Raw genomic sequence first — 27,602 nt, 5'->3', positions numbered from 1 at the left:
TTTTCGCCGCATCGGCATCGGCACCACAGCGACTGCGAGTTGCCAGCTGCCAGTTGCCAGTAGGCAACATAGTGAAGCAGTTCAAGACAGATTTTCGTGTGCAGTTAACCGACTCAGCAATCAAGCCCACATACCGAATATTGCGATGCGATACTCAATAAGTGATAGCCAGTGATAGGAAATTGAGACAAACGCCACAAAAAAAGTGTTAACTGAGCAACCGTGATTGTGAGATGTGAAAGAACCAAATGCAAAAGTAAACTTAGCTGAAGTACATAGCATGTGGCTGGCTTACCCTCGGGTATGTTGCATATTTATTGCATTTATTTTATTTTATTCGGCAACTCACGCAAAAGCGGCAAGCGTGTAGCAACAAATGTAACGCCTTGGTCGAGTACGTTGCTTTAAGTTTTATTTGTAACCTAGTTTCAGTAACTCGTGTCATTCTAAGTGCGTATGTGTGGGTATGTGTGTCTGTGTATTTGTATGCAGGTGCATATGCATGTGCTGGCTCCTTGATTTTGAATGACTTGGCGCGCATTTCTTACACTTTTCTCGAGCTCCTTTCGCTCATGCAATGCATTTTATGGAATTTTTCGTGAACGTAGTCACACTCGTATTATTCATTCTACAGCAGCATTGAAGAAAAGCAGCTCCACTGAAAAGTGCAATAGCAGCCAGCCAGCCAGGCAGCCAAGCAGCAGCGAATGAATACAACCATTAAGCTAACGTCAGCAAACCGGTGGGTGGTAAAGTTTTGCCCCTTATGTGCCGGCATCTACGGGTATAGTATGTATGCAGTCATTTTTAATGAAATTGGAAACGCCTGAAAGAATGTGTCCAGTTCAAATTTAAGCTTTCTCACCTCACTCACGGAAAACATAGCAACGATCGCATAACGAGTAGGAAATATTCTAAAATAAATGTAGGCTAAAAAATATAAGACGCTAAGACTGTTATGGTAGATTGCAGGCTTTTTAAGTGGATATTCATACCTGAGAGCAAAATACCCAATCGGAGAATGTCTACCCCAAACAGTGAAGCTAACTTTTTACGGATGTACATTCTTTTTTTGCATTTTAAGATCAAAAAAATGATACAATAAAACTTTCAAAAGCTTTGTGCTAACGAATTCAATTGCCTTAAGTTTTCTTTTAAGAACAAATGGTAGCAGATTTTGTAAATGACAAGAATTAAGATAACAAATTCACATAACAACGTAAAGACTAACGGCCAAATAAAAAGAAAAACGGCGTCAAGAAAATGCTGCAAAACTTTTGTACCGGCAAATAAAACAAAAGCCCGTCAAAGCCCGAGCGACAAAAATTGTTACAGCACGCAAATAGAAAAGTCATGCAAAGAGGCAACGACAACAACAACAACAACAACCGAATTCATAACAAGACTGGTGTGGAGTGAAATACTTAAGCCAAGTCGCAACGATGTCAAAGTCAGGAAGCCGTGTGGCTCTACCGGAAATGTAAGGCGCCCACTTGGATTGAGGGAGTTTGGGGATTGATGTTGCACGCCTAAGAAAAAGTCTAATAAATTAAGCAATTTACATGAATTGTCATTTGTTGTGCGCTCCAAGACAACTCATTTGTATATGGCAATAAGAAGGCGCGGCATACGGAAAACCTACAAATTCCTTGCTTTCTTCTCGACGATATTCATTAACAGCAAACCGAAAGGTGAGACCTTTCAGTTTGGTTAATTTCTGCAAATTTCATTATTTCCCTTGATAATGAGGATACTGGTTATTCGTATTTTAATACTATATGGTACTCATTTGGCACAGAGATGCGCTTATCTGTGAATATTTGTAAGTTTTTTGCCTTCTGTTTTTGTTGCTGATTTGTGGAACAATGAAATTTATGTGCATATTTTGTCTATTTGACCTTAAGTTGTGTTCTGCATATAAATACGTTTTCATTTTTATATACATATGGTATGTACATGCAAAGGAATGGGAGTGAGTTAGTGCTTCGGGCAAGTGTTGTTGATGCTGACGATGCTGCTGTACTAAAAGTTTAAGCACTCACAGATAAGCAACAGTTAAAAGTTTGTTGCTGTCAAACTTAGAACTGATTTTTTGTTGTTGGCCAACAGTCAACACGTGGCGCTCAAAGCTAATCAAACTATTGATTGTTTGGGTGATTGCGGGACAGGATTTCACTTTGACTCAGATCCTTTTTTATTGCCACCGCAGCAACGACAGGTGAAAGTTAAAAGCATCTTTCAAGTTGTTGTCCAAGCTTGACTCTTACTTTGCCAAACTAATACAAAAGTTTCCTGTTTTTCATTGGATGTTTGAGGAAATTGATTTTCGATGCGATCCGTTATTTTTTTATGCTCTGCTTGATGTTTTAGGATTATTGCCTATGCCTCTTGAGTAAATGAGCTAAGCAAAGTGTACGAATTTTGTATTTTCCTTAACTTTGTTTTGCTGGGAGCATACCATCTTGTTGCTAGGTGTTAACCTCTTTGACATGTGCAAAATCAAAAGCTTTTATTGATTTTATATGTATAAGCAGGAAGCATGTGAGCTAAATAGACAAAGAGAAAATATGAAAGTCAACTTTGTATACGCTGGGAATTGTGGTGCAAGGTATAAGTTCTTTGTACATGAAATACTTTTCACTTATCAAAGCACAAAAATTAATTGTCAGTATCAGCAACTTGGTGGAATCGTATCCAAGCAATTATTCCCTTGGCTCCGGCGGTATTTGGTTCTTAAGGCTGATGCAAGTTTGCACGTAAATATAATTCTTAGCGGATTTAAACACCATGAAGAAATTTTTCTGTCAGTTATGTGGTGCATACATTTACTTTGTCGGCTTACTTGCCTGTCCCAGATGTCCTTCTTTTCATAAAAAAATTCATGCGAAATTTGAGTATTATATAATTATTTTTACTAAACGCACAACATTTTTGTCACTTGCCGGCGGAAAAATGTCATTTTCTCACACATTTAAACCATTGCATAAATTTTAACTCAAAATGAATACCAACTTGCTAAAACCCCCAGACGCCTCACATCATAATACAACACATTCACTTACAAATACACACACACATACACATACATATATGCAAATTTTCTGGCAGACTGGTGCTAAAGGCCAAGGCATGCAATTGCATGAGCAAGCACCAGGTCCAGGACCATGGCATAATGTCGGTGCCCCTTTGACATACATGCCTTAGATGCTTAACTCACACTTGCATATTTGCTTACATATACATACATATACGTCGCACCAGACTCAATGTAATTCGCCTCAATATCAAAGTTGAAACAGTAACATACAAAAAAATGTTTTGAAAAATATCGCGTGAATGAAAAATGTGTAAAAAAAATGCTAAAACATTTTACGATAAGCACTTAGGAAATATTATGCGTGTAATATGCACATTTTAAATTAAAATATGTATTCAACAAGTATGTATGATCCAAATAAAACTTCTCAACTCGTAGATACCTTATTTCCATCTCGAAATCTTGAAGTCATATCCATTCTCTAGTAATTACTCACACCATCTTCAATGATTTACTCAACTCAAAATAAAATTGGATTACATATTTATAACTACTCTCCTCGGGCATGTTTTTTTTCGAAGTAGTATTTATTAAAAGTTCGAGCAAATTCAGCACCTTGACAATTTATAAATAAATTAGGTAATCATGTCAGAAATTGGCATGTGGTTTTTCACGAAACTTAAACGATAATGGAAAAACGTTTCAATCGTGTAACATAGCTTACAGCGATTGCTTACGAAAAAAACCGATTTAAGTTTTAAACGTTTGACACTTTACAATCGCAAAATGTCGTCAAAAAGTTTCACACGCGATACAACAAAAACAAGAGCAGCACTTTCATTGCCATGTTAACCCAAGTCATAAAGCCAAGTATAAAATGCAAAGTGCCGAACTTTTAATTTAAATTTGGGAAACTCTGCACTAAGAGCGGGAGCACCAAGAACCCAACACAACCAAAAAAAAAAGTCTGAAATTCACCGAGAAAAATTGAGAATATACTTCAGAATATATTTATCTTGCTTCTGAATATAGTACTTATACAATATTACTATATAGTAGAACAGTGTAGATTTGCATCAAGAATCACAGTTTGCAAAATGTAATGTAAAGTCACATGAAATCTCTAAGTGATCTATTATACTAAGCTTGTCAAATCCACATTCTAGTCCCAAAACCCGTATCCTTAGTTTGCATGTTAACCTGCCCATCCGAAACATTGAAAATCCAAAAGAGACACAATGAATGACTAGATGTTGGTGACGAAAAATGTAAGTGACGTGCGACACGAAACCAACATTGAGAGTGGGAGTTTTGTAACTAATGAAAGTCCACATCTACGCAGGGTGCGTTACATGTCAATGCACGATTACAAAAACAGAATGCCAATAGCAATAAACTAGAAACAAAAACTGCTGCAAGACAAACTCAAGAGACATGCAGGAACTTTGCGACAAAAGAGGCGCCTAATGAAGCAAACACTGGTCGTGAACGCACTGCAGTACCATCGCTTATAAATAAGTAGATAAACTAAGCCATCACACTAGCCTTATATGCAACAATATACACAAAGGAGTCGTTAAGTATTTGTTTTCTCTGAATTATTGCAAAAATTGGGAAGCAGAAGTAACAAATCATTCAACTTGCTTTAGGTTTCGTAAGACTTAACGAAATTAAGCCACCTATGGAAAATAAGTATCACGACAAAGTTTAGTTAGTGGTTATAAAAAATACCATTCTAAACAAATAAATACAAATATTTTTACATTATAATCGCGAAAATCTTTGTTGTGCAATCAAGTGCTCGCATCTATGTTTGCTTATCTGCTAAAAAAAATTACAAACCAAATCAAATTATTTATCATAAAATAATAAGAAAAACATCGTAAAAAACAGTGACGAATATGAAATAAATTTAGCAGTAGCCATTCGTATTTGATGGGAATACTCGAGCCATATCAATGTGGCAATGAAAGTTTCAGAACTGATTGAGTCAATGATGACGGCATTAAAAGTCGTAAATGGATCTTTTTGTTTCGAATATACGCATATTATTGTGAGAGTGTGCGCCAATTATAAGCGTTAGACTCTGTATTTGCCATTCTAACAACGGAAACAAGCAAGGAGATTTATTTTTTTGATATTTCCGTTTTAATGTGACAACAACAACATTAGCATGAGCAACATCATCAGAACAGAGAAAACTGTGAAACTTTTTCGATAAAAATGTAAATTTATTGGGTATGTGTAACAAATATGCTGCACATATGTACATATACATTTGTATGTATGTACACACATATGATATATAAATTTGCTCATATATATGAGAAGTATGTATGTATATACATATGTGATGTGTAAACGTATAACAATAACATTGATGTCTCTAGTGGGATATATGAGAGTGGGCAAATTGTAGGTGGATTCTATTGCTGTATTTGTGATTCTGGGCAAATACATGGACGCCGACTGATCTCTGCTGTGCTCATCACGCACGACTAGCCTCATCATATTTTTATTATTTTTATTGACTCATTTTGATGTTCGGGATAACAATTCATTCATTTCAATTGTATTATTGTTACTTAGTTAACATCTTATGCAGAGTAACTTTTTAGGGTTCGATTTTATTTGATTTGTATACTGAAACTTTTTATACAAAAACTTTTAAATATGAGGACCCAACATGATTATATTTACATATGCATGTGTTTGCGTAATGATGTACATATTTATTATAATATTAAAAGCACTTAATCAGCGGCATTATTATACTTATTGTATGTATTTATTTATCAATTAATTATTGCTTCAATCATACAAACAAAGAATTATATGCCCAGAAAGTTCCACCAATAAATGATACATACATTTTGGCATTACATTTTGTGCAGTTAAACAAAGTTGTATAGCTGTGAAATATCAAAGTCTTTACTTTGTCATATTTAATGCATATGAACATATTTATAAGTGTACAAACTGTTTGTACGATAAAGAATGTATGTAAATTTCTCGGTCAATTATATTTCACAGCTATACAATTTGGGGCACACAAAATGAGTAATGCCAACAATCAGCGATAACCACAGTGAAGCAAACAACAACAAAAAAAAAGATATTTTTAAATGAAACAGCTATATAAGTTCATGTAGACAAAAGAGTTAACAAAGTCTTAAATATTAACATTATGTAAAGGTTCCAAGCGCTATTCAACATTCTTGACGAATGCAAAAGGGAAATTAAATAAATTTGATAAGAAAAAGTTGAAAAATAGGAAACCTAAATTACCATTTACTTCTTATTGTTATATTTTTGTTCAATTTTATTAACAGGCAAAAGAAGAAGAAAACATGAGGTTCCTTGAATAAGTGTAAAACATATTTTTAAATCAAAGAAAAGAAAGAAGCGCTACCGCTATTAAGCAACATTCGAGCAGTATAGCTGGGGTAAATCCAAAAAAGGATCCAATAAGCCACCATAAAAATTTATTGACACAAAGGATTGAAAATAACAACAGGCAGGAAAAACACATGACGTTCTATGCATGCCAAATCACAAACTCTATATGCTTCTCCAATAATAAGCTCAATAGCCAACACAACCGTATTTACTGTTGTTTATGCCCTAGATCTGGGCAGCATCCCATCCCCATACCCTTTCCTTTGCTTTCCACCATCCTTTCGCACAAATAAAATCCCACAAACGTATATGTTTTTCGTTCTTCGCTTAATTTTCGGCCCTGTTCGCCTTTCACTTCTCGATAGCCTTTGATTTGCTGTTGTTAAAAAACATTTATGCGATATAATCAAAAGCAATGCGACACACATCTTTGGTGCCGTTACTATGGCAGCAAGTTCACACAGTTCACAGAATAAGGTTATACCATTTTATTATTGCCAAGGATTAGGTTATAATTGTGTATCATGTTTCGTTATTTTATTCATTCCATTTCAAATTTCATAGGCAGAGTCCATATTGCAGACTTCACTGTTTCGCTTTTGCTGCAATAAGCGTAGTTCAATGATATGATATGACAAATCTCCAAATATAAATATATGTTTATTGGAGTGTTAAAGTACGCGCAGACGCATCGAATCGATTAGATTCTATATCAATGACTATTTAGAAAAATTTGATTAGTAAAATTCACATTTTAAGATACATATGCCATTGGCACGCGCTAACGCTAAACAAATACACATGGACTAACAATACCAAAAATGTATCAACATGCCAGTTAGTTGCAGAAATTGATTTGAAGAATGTGAGCATATTTGTTAGCGGATCATTAGACACGGAAATTGAGTCGACAAAAGTCTAAACGGCAAACCGGAAGGTGACATACACAAACGCACACAATCCGGTACACATACTCATGTTCAATCGGATAGCCCGAAATGAATCGGAAACTTTTGTAGGGACCTGGCCTATGTAAAAGATGGCTGGGTTCTTGCTTGCTGTCGTTTTTGTCGCAGCTAAAGCCTTAGAACAAAAAATATAAGCGTATATTAAATATATGTATTTGCATTTGTTATATTTACCATAAATAGTGAAGCGTAGATATTATCAATTCAATCATTAACGCAATTTATACTTCGAAGAATTGTTTGAAAGTAAACTCATTAGTAGATAATTAGTGTTAACAAGAGCAAACCTGCCAATTTTATAAGTAATGAGATATGTTACTACCCTGGCACTCAGACCAAAGGAAAGATTTCTGATTATTTCGCAAAATTTCACAGCAGGTGAACAGAAAACAGAAAACTTGAGTACCATGCCAACCATTGTAAACTTTACAAGGGTTTGGGTATTCTAAGTTTGCTTAACAAACTTTCTATTTTCCTGTTTTACGTTTTCTCGCTCTATCTCCTGCTAATTTGCATTAAATATTTATTATTACTAATTAAGAATATACGACTTCTGCTAATTTAACTTAAAACTTTTAGGATGCATCTCCAGAATTCGAACATAGTAAAGTCTATACCCAAGGTGAAAGAGTTGTAACTAAATTATTATACTCATCAACCAAGAAGTCCAAACGTATGCATGTACGTTAATTAAATTGGATTGACTTTCTAGCATTGTTGGTGACGACTTGTGTATGGGAAAAAGCATAGGTTCAATTTTGGGACGCGACAAGCGCAATTAACATATTTTATCAATCTTTTTTCATTACCCAGCTATCGCCTATCGCACGCTCGCACTTACACAATTTAAATAACTCAAGTGGCAAACGGTAAGCGGCAAGCGGCACAGGGCAAGGACACTCGACACAGACGCTGACATACGAGATTCAGCAGGCAGGCAATGTCGAGTCAGGCAATGTCGAGTCAGCGCCATTCACATAAACACATTAACACTTTGCTCGCGGCGCAGGTGCAGAGAGCGCGGGGTCAGAGTTGGCCAGGCCACATTAAGCCCAGTGAGTTTTTTGCCCGGGTCACTTGGGCCACAAGGTCGTCCCGCATTACGCACTCACTTGCCCAAGTGAGACATGAAGCGGATAAGCAGGACTCGAATTCACCGGATACGCGCGGCAAATACGGCACATAAATTACACTTTAATTTTGCAACATTTTTGGCCACGGCTTATAAATCAACGGCATGTGCTGGAAAGAAGTTGAAAAAAAAACAGAAAAACATAACAAAAATGAGTGAGTGCCGCCGTGGAACGACAGCTGCTGGCAGGCACGCTGGCTGACTGTTGGGTCTCGTCGCCTACCAGACTCAGCGCCATGGGCAATATTGAAATTTCAATTTAATTACATGCATTGAGTGGAGCAAGGGCTCTTGTGCCCGCCATACTCGGAAGTCGCTAACAAAATGAACAAAATGTGGCTAAAGCTTAATTTGTTGAGATAATTGTGCGCAAATTTCATTTTTATTAAATGGGCACCCGCTTTTGGGTGTTTTGCTTTTTTCGCACTTATTATCAAAATTGGATTTCAAGTGCGGCTTGGCCGCGGTCTGGCTCAACTTTGACCTTAACTATACTAACTCACTTCGGCTCACTGCGTAATTGGATATTGGGTAAGGTTTGGATACAATAAGACTGAAAGCCGAGCAAAACCAATTAGCTATGCAGCCTCAGCTAATGGAAACAAAACTTTTTCCGTTTATGTTCGAATTTGACTTATTTTAAGTGCTAATATACTCCATTATCGCAGATAGTTGCAATATAGTTAATACGACCCGATATTTAGTTATATACGATAATATATGTGAGAGGACGTTAGGTCAGTTTATGATTTTCGCAAAAACAACCCAATTTTTGAAGTATTAAAAGGAAGGTCTCGCCTGAAGGGAGAGATGCGCAAAACAACAATACATTCCATTCTATCGAACTCTGTGTAACGCATTTAATTAATTCTTAGCAGAGAAAATGTCGAAGCAGGCGGAGGCAGCGATTCGGAATAAAAAATAAAATATTTGATGAATAAAATCCATTCATACAAAAGGCGACCAAACTCAACCGCAAGTGTGGCACTTTGGCATGCGAATGGGAATGGGAATGGGAATGTGGATATGGATGTGGTGGCTGTGGCTCGTTTGGAAAACCACATGCTGCTAGCAGCAGGACGGACAATATCAATTTTAAAGCGAATTTAATAAAAATGCATTTATGCGCATTTAGTGGCATTTAAGTTGAGTAAATGCGGACCCTTTATCAAGCGAAATGCTGCAGCCAGTGCAAATGCGCTACACATTTAAATCCATGTCGCCTGGTTGAGTTTCCGAAGCAGCGTCTAGGGGAAACTCATGGCTGCTACAGACAGGCACGTGAAGTAATTAAGCTGATGTGAAAACATTTGATGTGGTGCGAACACTGACAAGAGTCGGCTATAAAATTGATTGTCGAACTGAAAGCTTAACCCAATGCATAATTTTGGATGCGCTCTAGTGCAACAGATTTATGGCAAACGTACTAAGCTAGTCTGTGGAGTTTTCATTTTAATGGATCTGACCTGAGAATTTGAAGGGAAACGGGATCCTGTGATGCCTTTGCTCTCTCGCTCACCTGGCAACTGATGTGACTAGTCGTAAATGTGAGACTTTGAAACACTTTGAAATAAATATTTCAATTTGTTGACGCTGCTACCCTAGCCATTTGGTGTGAAAAACTTGCAGTTATTTTTAGGTGTCGCCTTCTCGACTTCTCGCTGGTTGACACCTCGACTTTATTGCCGTGTGACAAGAACATCTTCGTGCCAATTGCATGGCAAACTAAATGTGTCAAGTGAACGGTGACTGATGTGGCAAGTAACAAATAAACTCCAGTATCGGCGTGGCTAACCCATGACTGTGTTAAAATGACTGACTCCATGTGAACGCACTGCGAAACAGTAGAAATTTGAGAAGGCTGTGGTTGGCTAAAAATTATTTACATGGCCTAAGAGAAGACATTTACAAGGAGTAGAATAAATGGCTATGAAAGTGGTAGTAGGATCACTTAAAATGGCGTTGGCTTTGTATCAGCAATTGTTGGGGGACAGTTAGCCCACACCAACCACCCTGCAATTGCTTGCTACTACGTTACAGCCGCTAAGAAGAGACTGTCAATGTCTCCATGACAAAGCTTGGCAATAATTTGTTTATGGTTGCGTTCGTGGTGATTCCTTGCCTCGCTAAAATACATTGCACACGCAAAGCTAATCTTCTTTTAATTAAAAGCACCGAGCGATGCTTTAATCAGCTTTTTCTTGCCCCTTCTTGAGTCTGATACAACACAGCTTGGCCCAATTAAATGCGATCCGTGTCGTCTGCCGGCTTCGACTTGGAATGCTTATACTTCTATGACGCAAAGAAGCTTCATAAATTCCGTTTATTTCCATACAAACAACGAACTCTTCTAAAATATATCTTGAACGAATGCTGTTCTGTTTTATGCGGCTTTCGAATTCAATTATAATATTTGACAACAAAAATAATAAACATAAAACAGCACATCTTTCCCCTATGTTAAGCCATTGTATTATTTTTATATGTTTATTCACTATAGAAAAATAGTAAATAATTTTCTATTCATTAAAATACCGGCATATACATATGTATATACAAATATGTAATTCCCCAACAAGAGCTTTAAAATTAAAAATTACTATAAATTCATTGAAATCAATCAATACACTAAAGTTTTCCCACTATTAAAAATTATAGTTCACGTGAAAGTGTCAAATATGTCCATAAAAGAAATAAGTAAAGACTCCTACAATTCGAAAAAATCTATTAGTTGTTCCATTTTTAACAAAAAAGATTTATGAAAAATTGAACTGACGAAGTTATCTAACATAATAATTTGTTCTTCTAAAAACGAATTACATAGTAGGGAGCAACAGACACTCTGACGAAGACTGTCGACGTTAGCAAAGGTAGAAATAAATCAAAAGAAATGGAAACAAAGACAACAATTACAAATACAATGTTTTAATAAAAACAAGTATGCTAATGCGGAGCGCGGTCGACAATGAAATACTCTATATCTCTCGTCATATCCACTCGGATGTTGATGCAGATACAATATGTATAATATACAGATTTGATATTGTAGGAGAATATTATTCTTCTTTAAATAGCCCTTGAGTTAAACTACCCTTCTACTTTTGAAGTACAGGATATAAATACACAGTACAAAATGAAGTGGGATGGGCAAACAGTAAAAATAATATTTGTGGGGTAGGCGACCAATCATAATGTTGTTGCAAACACATGTTTACAGCTGCTTGAATGCGACCGCAAAGCAACAGCAGGCAATAACTACAGCAACAGCAACAGCAACAGCTGCTGGCATCTGACAATAGCTCTGTCGAGATTCGCCTTTTTCTGTTGTTTGTGTGTATATTTTAATCAATAAACAAACGTAAATGTACGAAAAACAAATTAATAAAATGCAACAAGACAAAAGTGGAGAACGAAGTTTGGTATCCAAACAATGACAAAATATGATAAATGAAACTGCATTGGCCTGCCAATGACAATGGGACAACAATGACAACAAACAGGGAGAGAGCCAAATGCTCGTACTAAATTTAGAACGCACTACTCTCCCCATAAGCATTGTCTAGTAATTGTGGCAATTTGCTATCACAAAGGGCATAACAAATGTTGAGCGGAGGAAATGATGTGTGAATGAATGTGTGCACCCGATCTGCCATCCTTAAGCCCCGTCTGCTTTCATTCTTACCGGAAGTAAATTTTGGTTTTAGTGCACGATGCGATATGCAATATCCATCCAATGCACTACAGAGGTTTTTAGCTTTATCTGTCAATAGAGCGCTAGCCTATTACGGTGCCTCATCCAAATTTATGCCGCTTCATCTGCCAGAGTACCTAATCTAATTGCAATTCAAATAATGCCTAGACATTTCGTCTTTCAGTTATCATACCACTCTCTATAGAAATCAATAATGACGAATAACAACGATAACTAATTGAGAGTTGTTGTAGCAAGGCTTAAAGGATTTGAAAATGTTTCCTGAAATGCAGCGCATAATTGAACAGCCACGGGATGCCATAAATAATGTTACTAGCAGACCCCTAAATCTATTGACAGAAATATTTAGGGAATTTTGCTGGCGGGCTCAAGCTAAAAGCGATTGGCGTGCAAATTGCCAATTAGTCTGATATCCGTATGCAATATACATACATATGTACATATGCAAACTCATATGTTAGGTGGATAATTATTCACATGTATGTATATTTGTAGAGCCCAAGCCAAGTAACCGCTGAGAGGTCAACGAAATTGCTTATCAGAAAAGCCCATAGAAATATAAATCAAGTGAAGCAAGGTGGAACATGATGAGTTCTCAAATTGCCCGTACCATTGGATTGCAGGTGCATTTTCCTGCTCATAAATTATTTATTTACAACTTTGTTATTTTAACAGCATGCAATAAACTCAATATTCATTCATAAATAAGCACACATTTTCTGGCCTTGTTGTTTTGTCAACAACTAAATTAAACATTGCTTTTTCTCTCTTGCAGGCTGGCTCATTAGTGAATGTGTGTGTTTGTGTTTTAAGACATGTGTGACTAGAAGTTGGAGCAATTAGGAGCAGCACTAAAAGCGCGTTCAAATGCGACAAACATTTTCGCGGAAATGTGGCACAGCGGAAAACCTAACGAGCAGGAGCAAGTCAAAGTAAACGACACCACAACTTTGCTAGCAACATAAGACCAATCACTTGGCAACATGTTGCTAAGCAATCGCACCAGCAACATTTCAAAATTATTGCTGAGCTATGACAACATTCTCACATTAACTTCGGCCGCGTTTAGTCGTGTTCGTATGTCTGTCGGTTACGTATCTGTATCTGTGGGATGCGCGTCGCGTTCGTCTGTTACGGCAACGAGAATAGAATGACTTACTGAATTCCTATAACCAAACGATTAGCCAAAGATATATTAAGTTAAATGTAAACAAAACGAAATGCAACAGTTTGTGAATATGCCATCGAAAAATAATCAAAAATAATTACATGTTTAAGAAGTTTTACACATAACATTATATTAGTCTTGGACTTAAGAAAACATTGCCTGAATTATATTATGAGCTTAATGTGGAAATTAACAATTGAGTAAATTAGTAGAAATACATAGTAAATATGCTCTATATAAAATCATCGAATAATTAATTAAACATTTTTGGTGACTAGTGAAATAACGTGTGCATACTCGTGAAATCTGGCCAGCAACGTGCCAAATTAATATACTTGCTCACTAGCGACCCGCTGCAAATCCGTACAGCTCAATTAATTTCAAACTTAATTAATGTCAGGGAGTAAGTGCTGGGTAGCACGCGAGACGAACGCTTACAAAGTGTCCAAAAAGAGCGACCCGCTGACAATGTGGCAGACACTATCAACGCCATCCGCATCGCTCACTCTTCTCTCTACCGTAATAACGCATATGTCAAGCTGTAAGGGAGAGCGTGAGCTCAGGCGTCGCATCTGGTCAAAACATCGTCCACACATTAGTATCAACAACGCGGAAATGCAAAGGCGTAGTGAGAGTCTCGACAACACTTCCAAAATGTTGTCATCAAAATCAGCAGACAGTACCACGAGAATAACTTCAACGACAATGCCAGCGACAGTAGGAATAAACATCACGCGTAGGTGTTCGTGTCACAGTTTAAGGCCCAACAACAGCAATACCACCAGTAAAATCAGCATCCTGCACTGTGTACTGCTGTTGTGCATTTTATGCGGTAAGTACAATAAATAAGTCTAACAAACATCCAATGAGCTTGGCATTATCACATGAATGACTTTTAACAAAATGCGCTTAAATGGCTCTGACTAGTGGACCACACAGAAGTCACAGACAGACCCAAGTGAAATACTATACTATAAAAGTAGCAAAAAAAAAACAAAACAAAACAAAAAAGTAAAACAACATTAAATCTGCGGTTGCTGGCAAAAAATCGCAGCACAAATCAAGATGAATTTCTGTGCATTTTTGTGTATCTTTCGCAAAAAAGTTATATCTGCACATGGCCCATACACACAGCACATACATATGTAGCTGTGTTCGTATACACAGACAGGACGATACAGGCGAGCCTCGCCCCAAACGAATGAAAAGAGAGTTCTCAGTACTGCCGGCCCCACATGCCACTGTCTACATGTGGTTTTCATGCCATGTCTAAAACGCTAAAATAAATACCTTCAGAAATGCTCGTCTAACTCATACCCTTTACTGTGATACAGTCTATTTTATATTTGCCATATTTAATGCTTCAAATAACTATCACTGTGTACTTTAAATGCTTTTGTTATTGAATTCGAACTTGCGTTAAATAATATTTCCATATTAATTTCAATAATTACCAGCAATGTGCTAATTATACCTTATTCCATTCGAGCTAAAGGATATATGAAAATGGATAAGCGTGTAAGGCAAGGCAGTTAAAGGTAGTGCCAAAAAGAAGAAGAATAAGGGGCAGGAACATTCGAGAATGAGCAAAGGCAGCAACGGTTATATAAATTGACTTGTATTTTCCTTATTTTAGGGTTCTTTTTTTTGCGTTAGTGAGTGCAATAGTTCTGCTCGACTTCGAATCTAAAATATGTAAGAATTTTTTTGTGGCACTCCTGTTACCACTTAAGAATGAAATTAACTCCAGCGCACGAAAGTATGCAACGGAAAGCGAATACACCCAATAAGATGAGTTGTATGTGGTTAGTTGGAGTGGAGGGTAACTGAGTTTACTCAGAGAATAGCTTGATTATTTCGTATTGAAATTGATACTGCAATTTATTATAAAATAAAAGAGTACGAAAAATCGAATTCGTTTAAGGAGCAGCAGACTCAGAGCCAAGAGTAATGACCATTCCGAAAATTAGATTCTCTTAGCGGTAGCTGTTTTGCTTGTCGCCTGCGGCTCTATTAAGTTTAAAGCTAAGTTTTTGATATCGATTTGCAATTCATTCCACGAAAAGGGCTGCTCCGCGCTAAAACAAACTGAAATCCATTTAGTTAACTCCCCAATCGCTGCCACCCACTAGCTAATCAGGATAAATAAATATTTATAATTAATTTAAAATATAAACATAAAACGCGGTTGCAATTAATTTTCACAAGCAGATGGAGAACCGTCTATGACAAGCCCTTTATTTAAGGATTACGTATGCGCATCGTCGCCTATGTTGAATGTCAGAGTAAACGATGGTCGCTCACATTTTAATAACGCTCTCAACGCAAAGTTGAAGGCATATGAATAAATTAATGTTCGCATGAATAAGCAATCAGCATTAATGACCAACGCCGCAGCAATTGGCTGACAGTAGATATTGCACATAGAACATGGTATACGAGATTCGTTTGTATGTACATAAGTACAAGGGGGAATGCGAAAGTGGTGCAGAGTGAAATTAACATGAAAGGCAAAAGCGCACCTGACGTTTAAGCAAAGAAAACCCAGAAGGTCAAGCGGCCCGTTAAGCGACTAAAGGCGGACTATGGGAAGCTAATGAATTCCGCTACCGCAGCAGGTGTAGTTATCCTGAGAAGCATACTGGTACCATTGTAAAGAATGTGTCTGAGCCGGACTGGGCGTGCTTAATGAACTGCAATCAATGGCGCCAGTCGATAAGCGACGAAAGGCGACTGATTGTGCGTGCAACATGAGGCTGACCGCAAATGTGCACAGATACACGGATAAAATGTTTACACAGGTTCGCATGGGCACACGCACAAGCACATATACACACACACACGCACACACATAGGTACTCCATTCCCAATTTGATTTATTCAGAGTTCTGTTGGCCTCGTCCTGCACATTAATTATGTACATTATGTTAAAATTTATTTAAACGCACAACCAAAAAAAAATAATTAAATGTGGAGAGTGAACGCGTAATTGTGGGCGAGCAAAATGTTCTCAATATTTAATTATAAAAGTTATTTGTGGTTTATTTTGCATTTACCAGCCAATTTGAATGTACACAATCAAAGGATCCCCACAATGTGTTCATCAAAATCTAAATGCGTTCAAAATTGCTATTTTCATCTTCACAAATTAATGGCTATTTCAGTACTCGTGCATATTTATTTCCAATAGCATATTCTAATTAATCAGTTGAACTTTTTGAAATACATTCATCAATATGGACAGAAGTTATAATCAATAAATGTTTTGTTCCCAACCCATAAAACTGTATATAGATTGACAGTTTCAAAGCATTAATGCCTCGAAATAAACGACATGCTAATATTGGTGCTCTAAACATTTCACCACATTGAATTTTTGAAAAAAAAAATTTACTTTGTTTAGTTCAACAACTGCAATTTCATTAGAATTTATGCATTCCTAGAATCATTAAGCTAAACCACTAACTTTTCACAAGATAAATCAGCATAGCAAAACCAATTTGTGTAAATTAAAATAAAGCAAATACCATTTTGCTCACAAATCTAGCATCCTCATACAACATACATAAAAAAAGATGCCAGTGGAATAAGCATTACGCGAGAGTCTGGTGAAATGATAGTTGAAAGTCCAAGTTCTCAAAACGCATACTGTAGGAAACTGTACAAACTTTTTAACATTTCAATTCATAATTCAACACATAATTATATCTCGATAGTGCCCGTCTATCTCCAAATAAGTTTCTCTATCGCTGTTACTCTAACACGCAATAGTCAGTCGCAATGTGTCATAAACTTTTCAAAACTGTAACAGCGCCAATTTGTCCGCATAACTGTTGACCACTCCCCATCCCTTTCAGTCGTCTACCATGATGCGATTTCAAAAGAGATTTGAACTCAAATTCCACTGTTTACAAATTATGCAAACATTTTGCAGGCACAGTTTAGGAGTGTGTAGAGGATATGCAAATATATTATTTGCAATGTTTGCATTATGCTAAATAATTGAACACATTCAGTTCGCTATGGTAGAAGGGGGGCCGTGGGGATCATAAAAGTTGTTGGTCACTTTTGCAATCTATGCTGTACAAAAATATTGCGTTAATTATCATAGAATGCTGTTCAAATGTATTACAGCCAGTTGCCAAAGTTAGCATAATATGTGCGCATGTATAACTTCGCAATTTAATTCTGCACATCTTATTAATTTTTTGAAACGCGTAATTACATGAAGAATTCATGTGTAAAAATGTGATATTTAACTCGTAAATCGAAATATTTTTGGGTTTTATGCGCTGATATTATTGTGTATGAAATAGAAAGCTGCAACGTAATAAATAAGTGTGGGCTAATCCAAGAAATGTGAACGTCTTTTTTTTTATAGAGATTGTAGAGACTCGAGGCCAACCATAACTTAAATTAGTTTGATAGCGACGTCTATTCCCTCCATAGAACAAAAATTCTTTCTTTCTATTACCCAGTCTCTTTTCCTCTGCTTTTCTGACTACTGTTGTCGCTTGACACGAAAAATATTACCCATAAATTATCACAAGTGAGTTCATCGCATGGATTGCATTTAGTCTATTGAGAGCCAACGTATATGTACGAGTGTGTAAAAGTTCATATGGAACATTGGAGCACTCTATGTAACTACGCTACTATTTCGAAGCACCGCCTCCTCCATCTCTACCACAACCATCTCATGACGCCCACCTTCTCTAGTTCATATTTGTAACTAAATCCCTGAGTTCCACAACGGTGGGAGGTAAAAAGTTTATATGCATGTGTTGTAAGTAGTCTGCCTGTTGAGCCCATTGCATGTGGATAACACTAAAGGTATGATATATTGATTTGAGCAGTTAATAAACGTTTTATGATCACAGTTGCAAATATCAATGCTTAGTTACTCGCACATCATTTTGAAATGATTACATATTATTAGAACGTAAAAGAAACTCATTGCAAATGATGCGAATACTTTTGCTATACTCGTATTGGCCCACAAAAAATATTTCCCGCTCTTATCTGCCAAATTGTCAAATACTCCACTCAAATCTTCAAAAGCCTCCTACTCTCAGTTACAAAACTGTGTGGCAATCGAGCTAAGCCTGGCCTAATTTCCAAAGCCTTGCGTTGCAAAAAGCAAAACATTGTCAGTCAGGAGAATATTGTCCACAAGGATGCGGAACAGCAGTCACACTCACCAACATAGGCACAGTCTAACAGATATTGCGCACAGCCCAGTAAAGCTGCACAGGGGGTGGAGAATCTGACGAAATTGAAGCAGTCACTTAGGCCGGGGAGCACACTGGAGATATTGCGTTGCTATCTCGATTTCAGTTCAGAAACAAAAGAAGGGCGACAAAGGCAAGCATTCGGCCTTTTCGAAACTTAAATACTCTTTTTAATCATTTTGAAGTAATCAATGAAAATTGTAGTAAATTGTAATAGAAGTTAAACATTTATAGAGTGTATAGAATTACAAACTACAAAATTACAATTTTCCATACCATATGTTAATAGCCTGCTCTTATATTAGTTATTCTTATACACTGCACAAGAGCGCAAGAAGATGTCTCTGACGCCAAATGAAATTGTATGGTGACAGCAGGCAAAGGGTGGAACAATTGAAAAGGAGATGGAGAGTGAAAGAACAACAGAAAAATAGGCAAAGAGGTTTACAACTTCTCGTAAGATGGCTTAAACGATTTGCGAGTTTATAAAAAGCCAAACACACTTTTGCATAGAATCAGATCCTATATGCAAGAACGGGTGGATGGGCGGTCGTGTGTTCTCGTATGTGCAAAAAATTGTAAGACAAATGGAAAATTGCTTTTTGATGTAGCCAGTCCAATTGCCCATACAGGCATGTCAACTTCATCATTGATTCTTGTTGCAGCTCGTGTTGGTAGCAAGAATAAAATACTATACAATTTTTTGCATTGTTACTCTTTAAGAACAACGCCCAAATATCTGCAACAAAGTCCCACTCACAGTCACTGAGTAGAGAACACAATCGTGAATCATAGCATGTTTTAATCCCTGCTTTTTATGTGGACCAGTGCCTATGAAAAACGGTGCGATGACGATGTTATGGTTAGTATGGACGATAAGCCACCGTCAGTCGACCGTCAGTACTTGAGCGGACATACGCCGTATCAATATTGTTTTACGCCCCCGTGCCAAAAATGCAAATGTGACCACGTAGTCTGGCAACCACTTCTGCCAGTTGTACAGCCATGCACAGAAGCAGGAACAGGAGCACGAAGTGTACCAAGTGCAGGAGCTAAAGACATATGCAACGGATAGCCAGCACCTGCTGGCAAATTGTGGGCAACTTCAATGAGACTGCTGCTGCCGACTGACTCTCTGAATTCTGTCCTTTATAGCATACCCATGCACGCTGTATCAATTTGAATAAATCTGATATCACCGCTCTCCCACGTTTCATTCCAGATGCCGCACAGGCGACGCTGCGCAATGTCAACCTGCTTGTAGAACCACCGGCGGTTCGGCGTGGCCAGTCAGTGGTGCTACGCTGTGAATATCAGCTGGATGGTGCGCCGCTTTATTCGATTAAGTTCTATCGCGGACAATTGGAGTTTTATCGTTTCACCCCGGGCGAATATCCGCACACAAAGGTTTTTCAATACCCCGGAATTAAAGTGGACGTACGTATAAGATATATACAATGTTTGGTTCTTTTCGAAAGATCAATGGGTCTCTTATATACTTGCAGGAAAGCAGCTCTAATGCCACCCTGGTCCACATACGCAATGTGAGTTTCGGCCTTTCTGGTAATTTCAGCTGCGAAGTAACTGCCGATGCGCCGCTTTATTCAACTGCTACAGCGTATGCGCAAATGCAAGTTGTGGGTGAGTTAAACATTAAAGCATTCAGTTGTCAATTTTCAAATATTTTTGAAATTCTATTATATCTAATATTTTAGAATTTCCCGAAAAACGACCTCAACTATTTACGGAAATCACACGATACGAACCGGGCGATGTACTGCGAGCAAATTGCAGTACCCCACCATCAAGACCCCGGGCTGAGCTCCGTTTTACCATTAACCATATGCCGGTAAGTGTAACTGGGTTATCCTTCATTGCGTAGATAACGTTACTCGTAAAGCAATTGGATTACCGTTTTGTACAAAGACTACAACATTTGACCCTTTTTCAGCTTCAGCCTTAGTACAAGACATTGTCAATTAGGCTGCATAATGTATCCGAATCTGGGTCTGTGCTGACGCCTAGTTAAATTACTTCAGCTTGGCAAATGGGCTCGTAAATCCTTTGTAATTACATCAACCATTTCTTAAGTCTTAAGCTCATTTCAAACACATGTGATATACGAAGGATGGCTGCGTGTAATTTGAACCAACGTGCGCCATGAAATTTGTCATTTATTTATGAATATGATGTTGATGTTACACAAATGAAATACTGGAGGACCCTCACTGTGAGGTTGTACTTAATTAAAATTTGGTCCTTCAGCCTCAAACCTGTACACACGGAATTAAGTCAATAAACGCAGAAAAGGGTCTAGGTTTGATTTGATTGTGCGATTTGCCCCTTGTCATTTATCATTTTGCAAAAAGTGAAAATGAAATAGAAAACGAAAACGAAAAGGAAAAGGAAGCAAACAAGTCACTTGGCCTACAGTCATATGCATACGTACTGTCTGAAAGAGCATCATTAGTCATTTGGCGGTAAATTCATGTTTGCATCATTTTTGGGTCTGGTGCTAATCAGTTGCATAAATCAACTATGAAATGCGAACGTTGCTCAGTCCGAATCAGGGCGTATCCAACGTTTTTAAAACCAAATGGTTTTCATTTCTGTATCCCATTTTGACCACAGGGCAAGCAAACCTTTTTCTTTGTCGCATTGCTGTTATTAATCATAGCCACGACATAAAATAAATTACGTTAAAGTTGTGCACAGAAATTGCCCGTCTCGGACCATGTCTGCCAAATGAATTTACGAGACAACACTTTTCAGTTGACACGCCCACACAAATAGTATAGAGCATTCGACTACCGACTGCCACTGATGGCTGAATGCTGAACGCTGAAGCCTGAAGACTACCAAGGACCGAATGCCAACTTCAAACTGCCGACTATGGAGTCCGTCCTGCTGCCGACTGCCAAGCAAAAGAAAACTTATTAAACGCTTCATAAATTTTTATATTATGTCTACCCACATCATCAGACATAACGTGCAGTGGCACGCGGTGCCTCCTCGATCTTCTATATTCCCCGCTCTTCTTACCATTTGGCCGTCTTATCCAGTCATTTTGTATCTGTCGCTGGCTGTTGTCTACTTTTCGGGGCACACTCACACATGCGCACATATTCACACAAACACACATCAGCACATGCAGGCCGTTGAGCATTTTATCTAGATGCCACTTGCCGCTTCCCGCTTCCCGCTTCTCACTTCCTTCTACTTCCAGTCAACCAACTAATGACAAAAACCGAGACAAAAGTGCGGTGCTTGGGTGTGTACGTGTGTATGAGTGCACGGGGAGGAGGCACTGATATTGGGAGTTGGGTTTAACTGTCTGTCCGTCTGTCTCGGCGTTCCATATAAAATTTTATGTGTGTTGTGTTTATGTTGGCGTAGACAGCAGCAACAACACGATTTTCATCCATTCTGCTGGCTGTGGCCATGCAATTTAGTTTCATATGCCTGTAGAGTAAATGCTTTCTTGATATTGAATTATGATCTGAATGTTCGCTCTTTAAATGGGCTAGAAAAGCAAGCCTTAAGCGACTGTGACTGGCTGTGCAAACCAGTCATAAATAAGTAATACCAGCTTCAAATCGTCTTGTGCAGTTTTTTCTCCTGACTTCTAACTAAATAGTTTACTCAACATAGCAAAAGAAGAAAGATACAAAGAAGCAAGCTGTACTACTCATATTATACAAACATACTATATATCTCAACGCACTACTGCATTCGAGACGAGGACTGGTTAGCAAGTAATTTCAAATGAATTTGGGACCATCTTATATAGTTTATTAAAATTCAATTGCGTAAGCACATTTTCATTATACGCACACATAGTATACGAGTATTTGGCAAAGTTGTTATTTAATTTATGCACAGCTCTCCACTTTGCTTGATAAAAGTGAAATGTAATTTATTAAGCAATTTATCACAAGAAAGAAAACTTCTTTAATAGTCTTCGTAGTTTCATTCACATTCGCACTATACAGAAAATAAAACAACGACACATGCTGACCATGGGCAAAGCGATGAGGCAGCAGCCTTAACGACTAACATAATTTGTTGAAAACTTTTTGTCATATTAATGAAGAAGTAACTGAAAATGAAATTTTTTGGTGAATCATGGGAATTAGTTGGGATTAGAGCTGTCGACAGTTGGGGGTTTGGGAGTTAGCTAACAAACAAGTGTCTGGCCGATCCAATGCCATTAAACATCGATTTTATGATAAATTATTTATTCGGCATTAGTGGGAGACGATTTCGAAACTACTAAAAGTGCCGTAGACAAATAAAGCTGAGCAGCAGCTTTAAGTGGCTGTGATTAATGAATCGCTAGCAGATGTTAAAAGAATGACACTCGTAGGAGAAACAGTAATCGATAACGCACTATATTAAACACCCATGCGAGCTATTTTTCTTGGAGCATACAATCTCTGAGTATTCTACATTATTTACGAATAAAATACAGTTTAAGCATTAAATAATAGCACTTATATACACATGTTATAGGCAATATGCTCGTAGATTTATCTCGCAAATTATTTGTAACTATGTGTTATAATTTGAGAACGAAAATAGTTAACCCTCCATATACAAACGTAGCATTATATCAACACTGTTTTTGCTTATTCGCATAATGTTGTTAATAGTAGAAAACAATTAGCCTGTGAATTGTTCATGCAAGCAAATACCAAACATTCATAGGCCCAAATTGGCGTAGGAATAATTTTGTGGAAGGCAGCGAACCCGTCTGTAAGGACTTTCGAAGCTGTAAAGGTAAATCACAAGAAATATGAGGGTATTTACACTTTTGGGTCGCTGTTTCAGCCACATGGTTAATTAAAGCGCTTGCGTCTTAAGAGTTTCTCGTAAATTACGTGGTATTAAATTCCCGAAAGACAACAGCATACATAAAAAGAAAGAGCGAGAAAGGAAAAGAGTGAGAAAACGAGTTAACTAAAATGGCTTTTTATGTCGCTGTGCCTTTGCCAGCATGAAAATAAAAATAAAATTCAAATATAAAGTTAAGCCAAAGAACGTACAAGAAGAAAAATAAAGTGCCTTTTGTGTGTGGGTGTGTGTGTGTATGTATATATGGGTGAGAGAAGGTATGTATGTGTGTGTGTGTGTGTGTGTGTGTCTGATGCTAAAAAGGGTTAAAGGCGCGCAACACAAAACAGCAACACGAACAACAATAAAGCGATTTTGCTTTTTAATGTTGTGGGTGTGTGTGTGCGGTGCTTGAGAATTGGCTCCGCCCTAAGCAACTGCATTATTCGGCTCCTTTTCGGATACCGCTTAGAACAGAAAGATGGTACTGTGTGGTCCCACATTTCGTCGCGTATTCTCTGACTTCTCTGTCGCTTCGAATGAATACCGCAATTAGAAGTTCTCACGGATGTTACAAATATCTTGGTCACAGGGTATTTGAATGTCGATCACTTGCATGATTTGGCTGCAGACTTTGACCCAATTCAACCCGAGTACCATGACTTCAACCTGCGATTTCCATTTCTTACACCTTTTTAGGGCACTAAACAGAACAAAATACATGTATAAATAAATGCTGCTCAAATGTTTGTAAGTGGAAATGAAATGCGTATTTATTGTATTTAAATTGCCAGCGTTTACTAAGGGGCACTGGTTGTCATTAGAAACAGTGACAGTGTAGCAGTAGCAGTAGCAGGGCATGCAGCAAACGGAAGTGACATCACAATCATTTGCAAAATGACGCCTGCACTTCCTTTGTCGACAACAATGGCTAACACTACGACCATTTGCGAATAAGAGCCTCGTTTCATGCGAAAAGATGCGGCAAACGGAAATTATGTGTCCCAGTAGGCGGAATCGCTAGCAAATGAAGCAGAAAGCAGAGTAAAAGGCTGAAATGAATATGAATATGCATATGAATATGAATATGCATAGAACTTGAGCTTTACCAACGGCTTTACAGAGTGCTATGGGCAAGACTTAGGTGCGTTTTGTTAAAAGTCGCTATTCATGTTGCTGTCATGACGGAAATGAAATTTTTAAATGCACACAACGAAAGCAGGCAGGCAGGCAGGGAGGCAGGCGGGCAGGCAGGCAGACAGGCAACTTGGGGGTTGGCGAGCAAACGGACAGCGCGTTGACAGTCTCAGCTCTAGTTGCTCAGTAAGTTAAAGGCAAGCTTAAACAGTTTATACAGCAGCGCAAGAGTAGAAACTAACAACATGCAACAACGAGAACCAAAACCAAAAGCAACAGCATGCAAACAAACAACCTTGAACGGCAGACACTCAAACAATGTGTTGGACAGTTGCAGAGGCGAAAAACCCAACAAGGCATATGAGTGTTTCTCTTGCTGTTGCTTCTGTTGACTCTGCCTCTGCCATATACTGCACTGGAAACTGTTTTTAAAAGGCAACATAAAAAGGCAACAACAAAAATAAAAACAAAATATGACACACCATGTCCGTTCGTTTTCAGTATCCGCTTCCTTACACTGCAAGTTGCCCCTTCGGCACTGCCTGCGCCTGCTCCAAAGCATTTGCTACCACTGATGTCGCACATGCAAGTAGCCCCCTGTTCTCAAACAGTTAGAAATGGACTTGCCTCCGACCGCTGGTCGCCGTTGCGACAAATGCCACATGGTTGTAATAACCCCCTCACACGACAAATTGGCCATTCATACTTGTATATTCGCTTGGCGTTGGACATACTCACATAACTTTTGGGAGACTTTCCCGCATTCAGCAAATATATATGTATGTATGTATATTTTAGTTTGTCAAGCGGAAGTGAATTCCAAAATCTGTTTCATTTGGTCACACTTACACCAGCCGTAGTAAAAATATGTATTCCGTTTACTACACACATACAAACATACACATGTATGAGGCAGCAGACTAGTTGGGTATGAATAATTTAAAGCCTACTTTTAGGCATGAAAATATATGCATATGGTGGCCGGCAAGTGACTTGCTTAATACATTATCCTAAAAATAAGTATCATAAGTATTGTGCAATAAATAAGACAGCACAATAAATGTTTCTTAGGTGTTTGCATTTAATTAACAACCGTCAACATATTCTCGACAGGTGAGCACAGAGGAAACACAATACATTCGCACTGTTGACAACCTTATAGCATCCAGGCTGAGTCTCAAACTACAATTGCAGGCGGTGCACTTTGTGGCCACTGCCACCACCACAAACAGCAATGGAAATATCAATGGCAACACTCATGGGCGGGCAGCTAATGTGCACATGACAAATGCATTGGTCAATGGCAAAGGTGGACTCATGCTACGCTGCACGGCTCAAATTGGTGATTTATATCAGGAGTATAAGGAAATCGAATTGGGCTCGCCACAAAAGGATCCGGTGCCCGCCAGAGGTAAGCCACAACCACAGTAAACAACTGAACACGCACCTTTCGCATTTGCAAAACGCATTAAATTGCCCATTGCAGTTACACTCTCATCCGACTCTGGATTGCGTAATTTCTTCGAAACCTACATCTATAACTCAGCCGCTGGTAGAACTGATGTTGTTGGCAGTGTTCTCTTGGGCTATCTAATCGTCTTGTTTTGGATTATAAGAATCGGAAGTTAAGCACAAAATCGATTACCAACTAGCCACTATTGCATAAAGTACAGCTTGAGCATGAAATGTGTATAGCATAGATAATGGCTTAGACAAGAACCTACTTACATTTTAGCTTAGCTCCCCAAAAACTGCAGATACTCGTATATTCATATAACTTCTATATAACTATATAAATAACGCATTTCATGTTGTATGCATTAAAATAAATTTAAACGATTCTGTAAATATTTGTTCTATTAAATAAGCCATTGCACGTACTTTAGAGTGAAAATACACCCACAAGGAGACTTGGACAGACAGACAGACAGATATGGATAATTGTTAATTAATGGATTATTTAATGATGCATTAAATATCGCATAAATTATTGGTTCCATTGCATTTTACTCCATGAAAAGCATAAAAAGCTGCAATAACACTTTGAATATCAACGTTAAGCATAAGTAATTAATTTAATGAAAACCAATACAAAACAAATACAAATTTAAAAATTGTTAAACTAAGAAAATGAATTTGAAATAAAACAGCATAAATATCCGAAAAACATTGTGTACGGCATTAAACATTTGCGTTTGTATATTATACATTTTTTTTTTTTGTTCAAAAAAGGATTTTGAAGCTCATTAATAAAAACGGAAGGAATGAATGACACCAACAATTACAACATGGAATTTTATGATCGAATGCACGTATTTAAGTAAGTTTTATAGTGGATCAATTCATTTACATGGTCTATGGAAAAAAGACAGAGATTCTTAAGATTCTGGTTTCAAAATCACATTATGAGTAAGAAAATCATATTTGACATTTATACAATTATATAGAACAAGAAAATCTATTATATAATTTATTTAATTAAAACTGCAGCGAATTTATTTTATTTCTAGTTTAGGTCTTAAGAGACAATGTGTGACAATACATCAAGTGCACTTCCTTTTTTGGGGTACAAATTTGCGATATAATGGCGTGCATAAATCATTTTTTCGTTTCAATTGCTTGAACATATTTCAAATTGCGGAGTGTACAAGTGCTAGTACATTTGCTTGAGGGCGTGGCCAATGACTACAAAAAGAAGAAAATATACGAAATTTGGTTTGCAGCAGGCGAAATGCATTTGCCGGGGCCGCAACTTGGCCGTGGGCCAGTTGAAAGTAATGAAAAAATGCGTTGCCAAATAGCATATATCCACTACAGACAACTATGTGACCAAGGCAAAAAACTGACTTTTGCCCACTTATGCAAGCAAGAACGCGGCAAATAAAAACCAAACAGGCAGCTCCAAGGCGGCACCACAAAACGGAAACGGAAATCGGAAGCTGCAACTGTGCGCGCAATCGTCCAAAGTAGCACAGCAGCAACAGA

The 27,602-nt window shown here is 37.7% G+C and overlaps 1 protein-coding gene and 1 long non-coding RNA gene across 3 annotated transcripts in view; one reads left to right on the top strand and one right to left on the bottom strand.

Annotated features, from left to right (window-relative positions):
* LOC133839239 (uncharacterized) overlaps positions 1–27,602 on the bottom strand; it is a 75,425-nt gene that overhangs the window by 1,358 nt on the left and 46,465 nt on the right. The gene's annotated exons all lie outside the window — the stretch shown is intronic.
* LOC133839224 (uncharacterized) lies at positions 53–26,803 on the top strand. 2 transcript variants are annotated; one of them, XM_062270634.1, is made up of 7 exons: positions 55–301; positions 13,024–14,248; positions 19,870–20,084; positions 20,153–20,288; positions 20,363–20,496; positions 25,731–26,028; positions 26,104–26,803. In XM_062270634.1, exons 2-7 carry the CDS (start codon positions 13,810–13,812, stop codon positions 26,244–26,246), a joined length of 1,365 nt encoding a protein of 454 aa, XP_062126618.1. In that variant the 5' UTR covers positions 55–301; positions 13,024–13,809; the 3' UTR covers positions 26,247–26,803. The 2 variants fall into 2 exon arrangements, with proteins under 2 accessions (XP_062126619.1, XP_062126618.1); XM_062270635.1 differs by lacking the exons at positions 25,731–26,028; positions 26,104–26,803 and adding an exon at positions 20,599–21,086 and having other exon boundaries at positions 53–301.

Source organism: Drosophila sulfurigaster, chromosome 2R (assembly GCF_023558435.1).
Source record: "Drosophila sulfurigaster albostrigata strain 15112-1811.04 chromosome 2R, ASM2355843v2, whole genome shotgun sequence".
In the NCBI taxonomy this organism is placed as follows: Eukaryota; Metazoa; Arthropoda; class Insecta; order Diptera; family Drosophilidae; genus Drosophila; species Drosophila sulfurigaster.
Note: the sequence above shows the minus strand (reverse complement) of the source record. Positions and strands in the feature narration are given on the sequence as shown.

Coding starts and splice junctions, on each gene's coding strand:
- LOC133839224 (XM_062270634.1), top strand. CDS start 13,810: ATGTCAGGGAGTAAGTGCTGGGTAGCACGCGAGACGAACGCTTACAAA. Junction 20,289..20,362: donor TGCGCAAATGCAAGTTGTGG/GTGAGTTAAACA, acceptor CTAATATTTTAG/AATTTCCCGAAAAACGACCT. Junction 20,497..25,730: donor TTACCATTAACCATATGCCG/GTAAGTGTAACT, acceptor TATTCTCGACAG/GTGAGCACAGAGGAAACACA.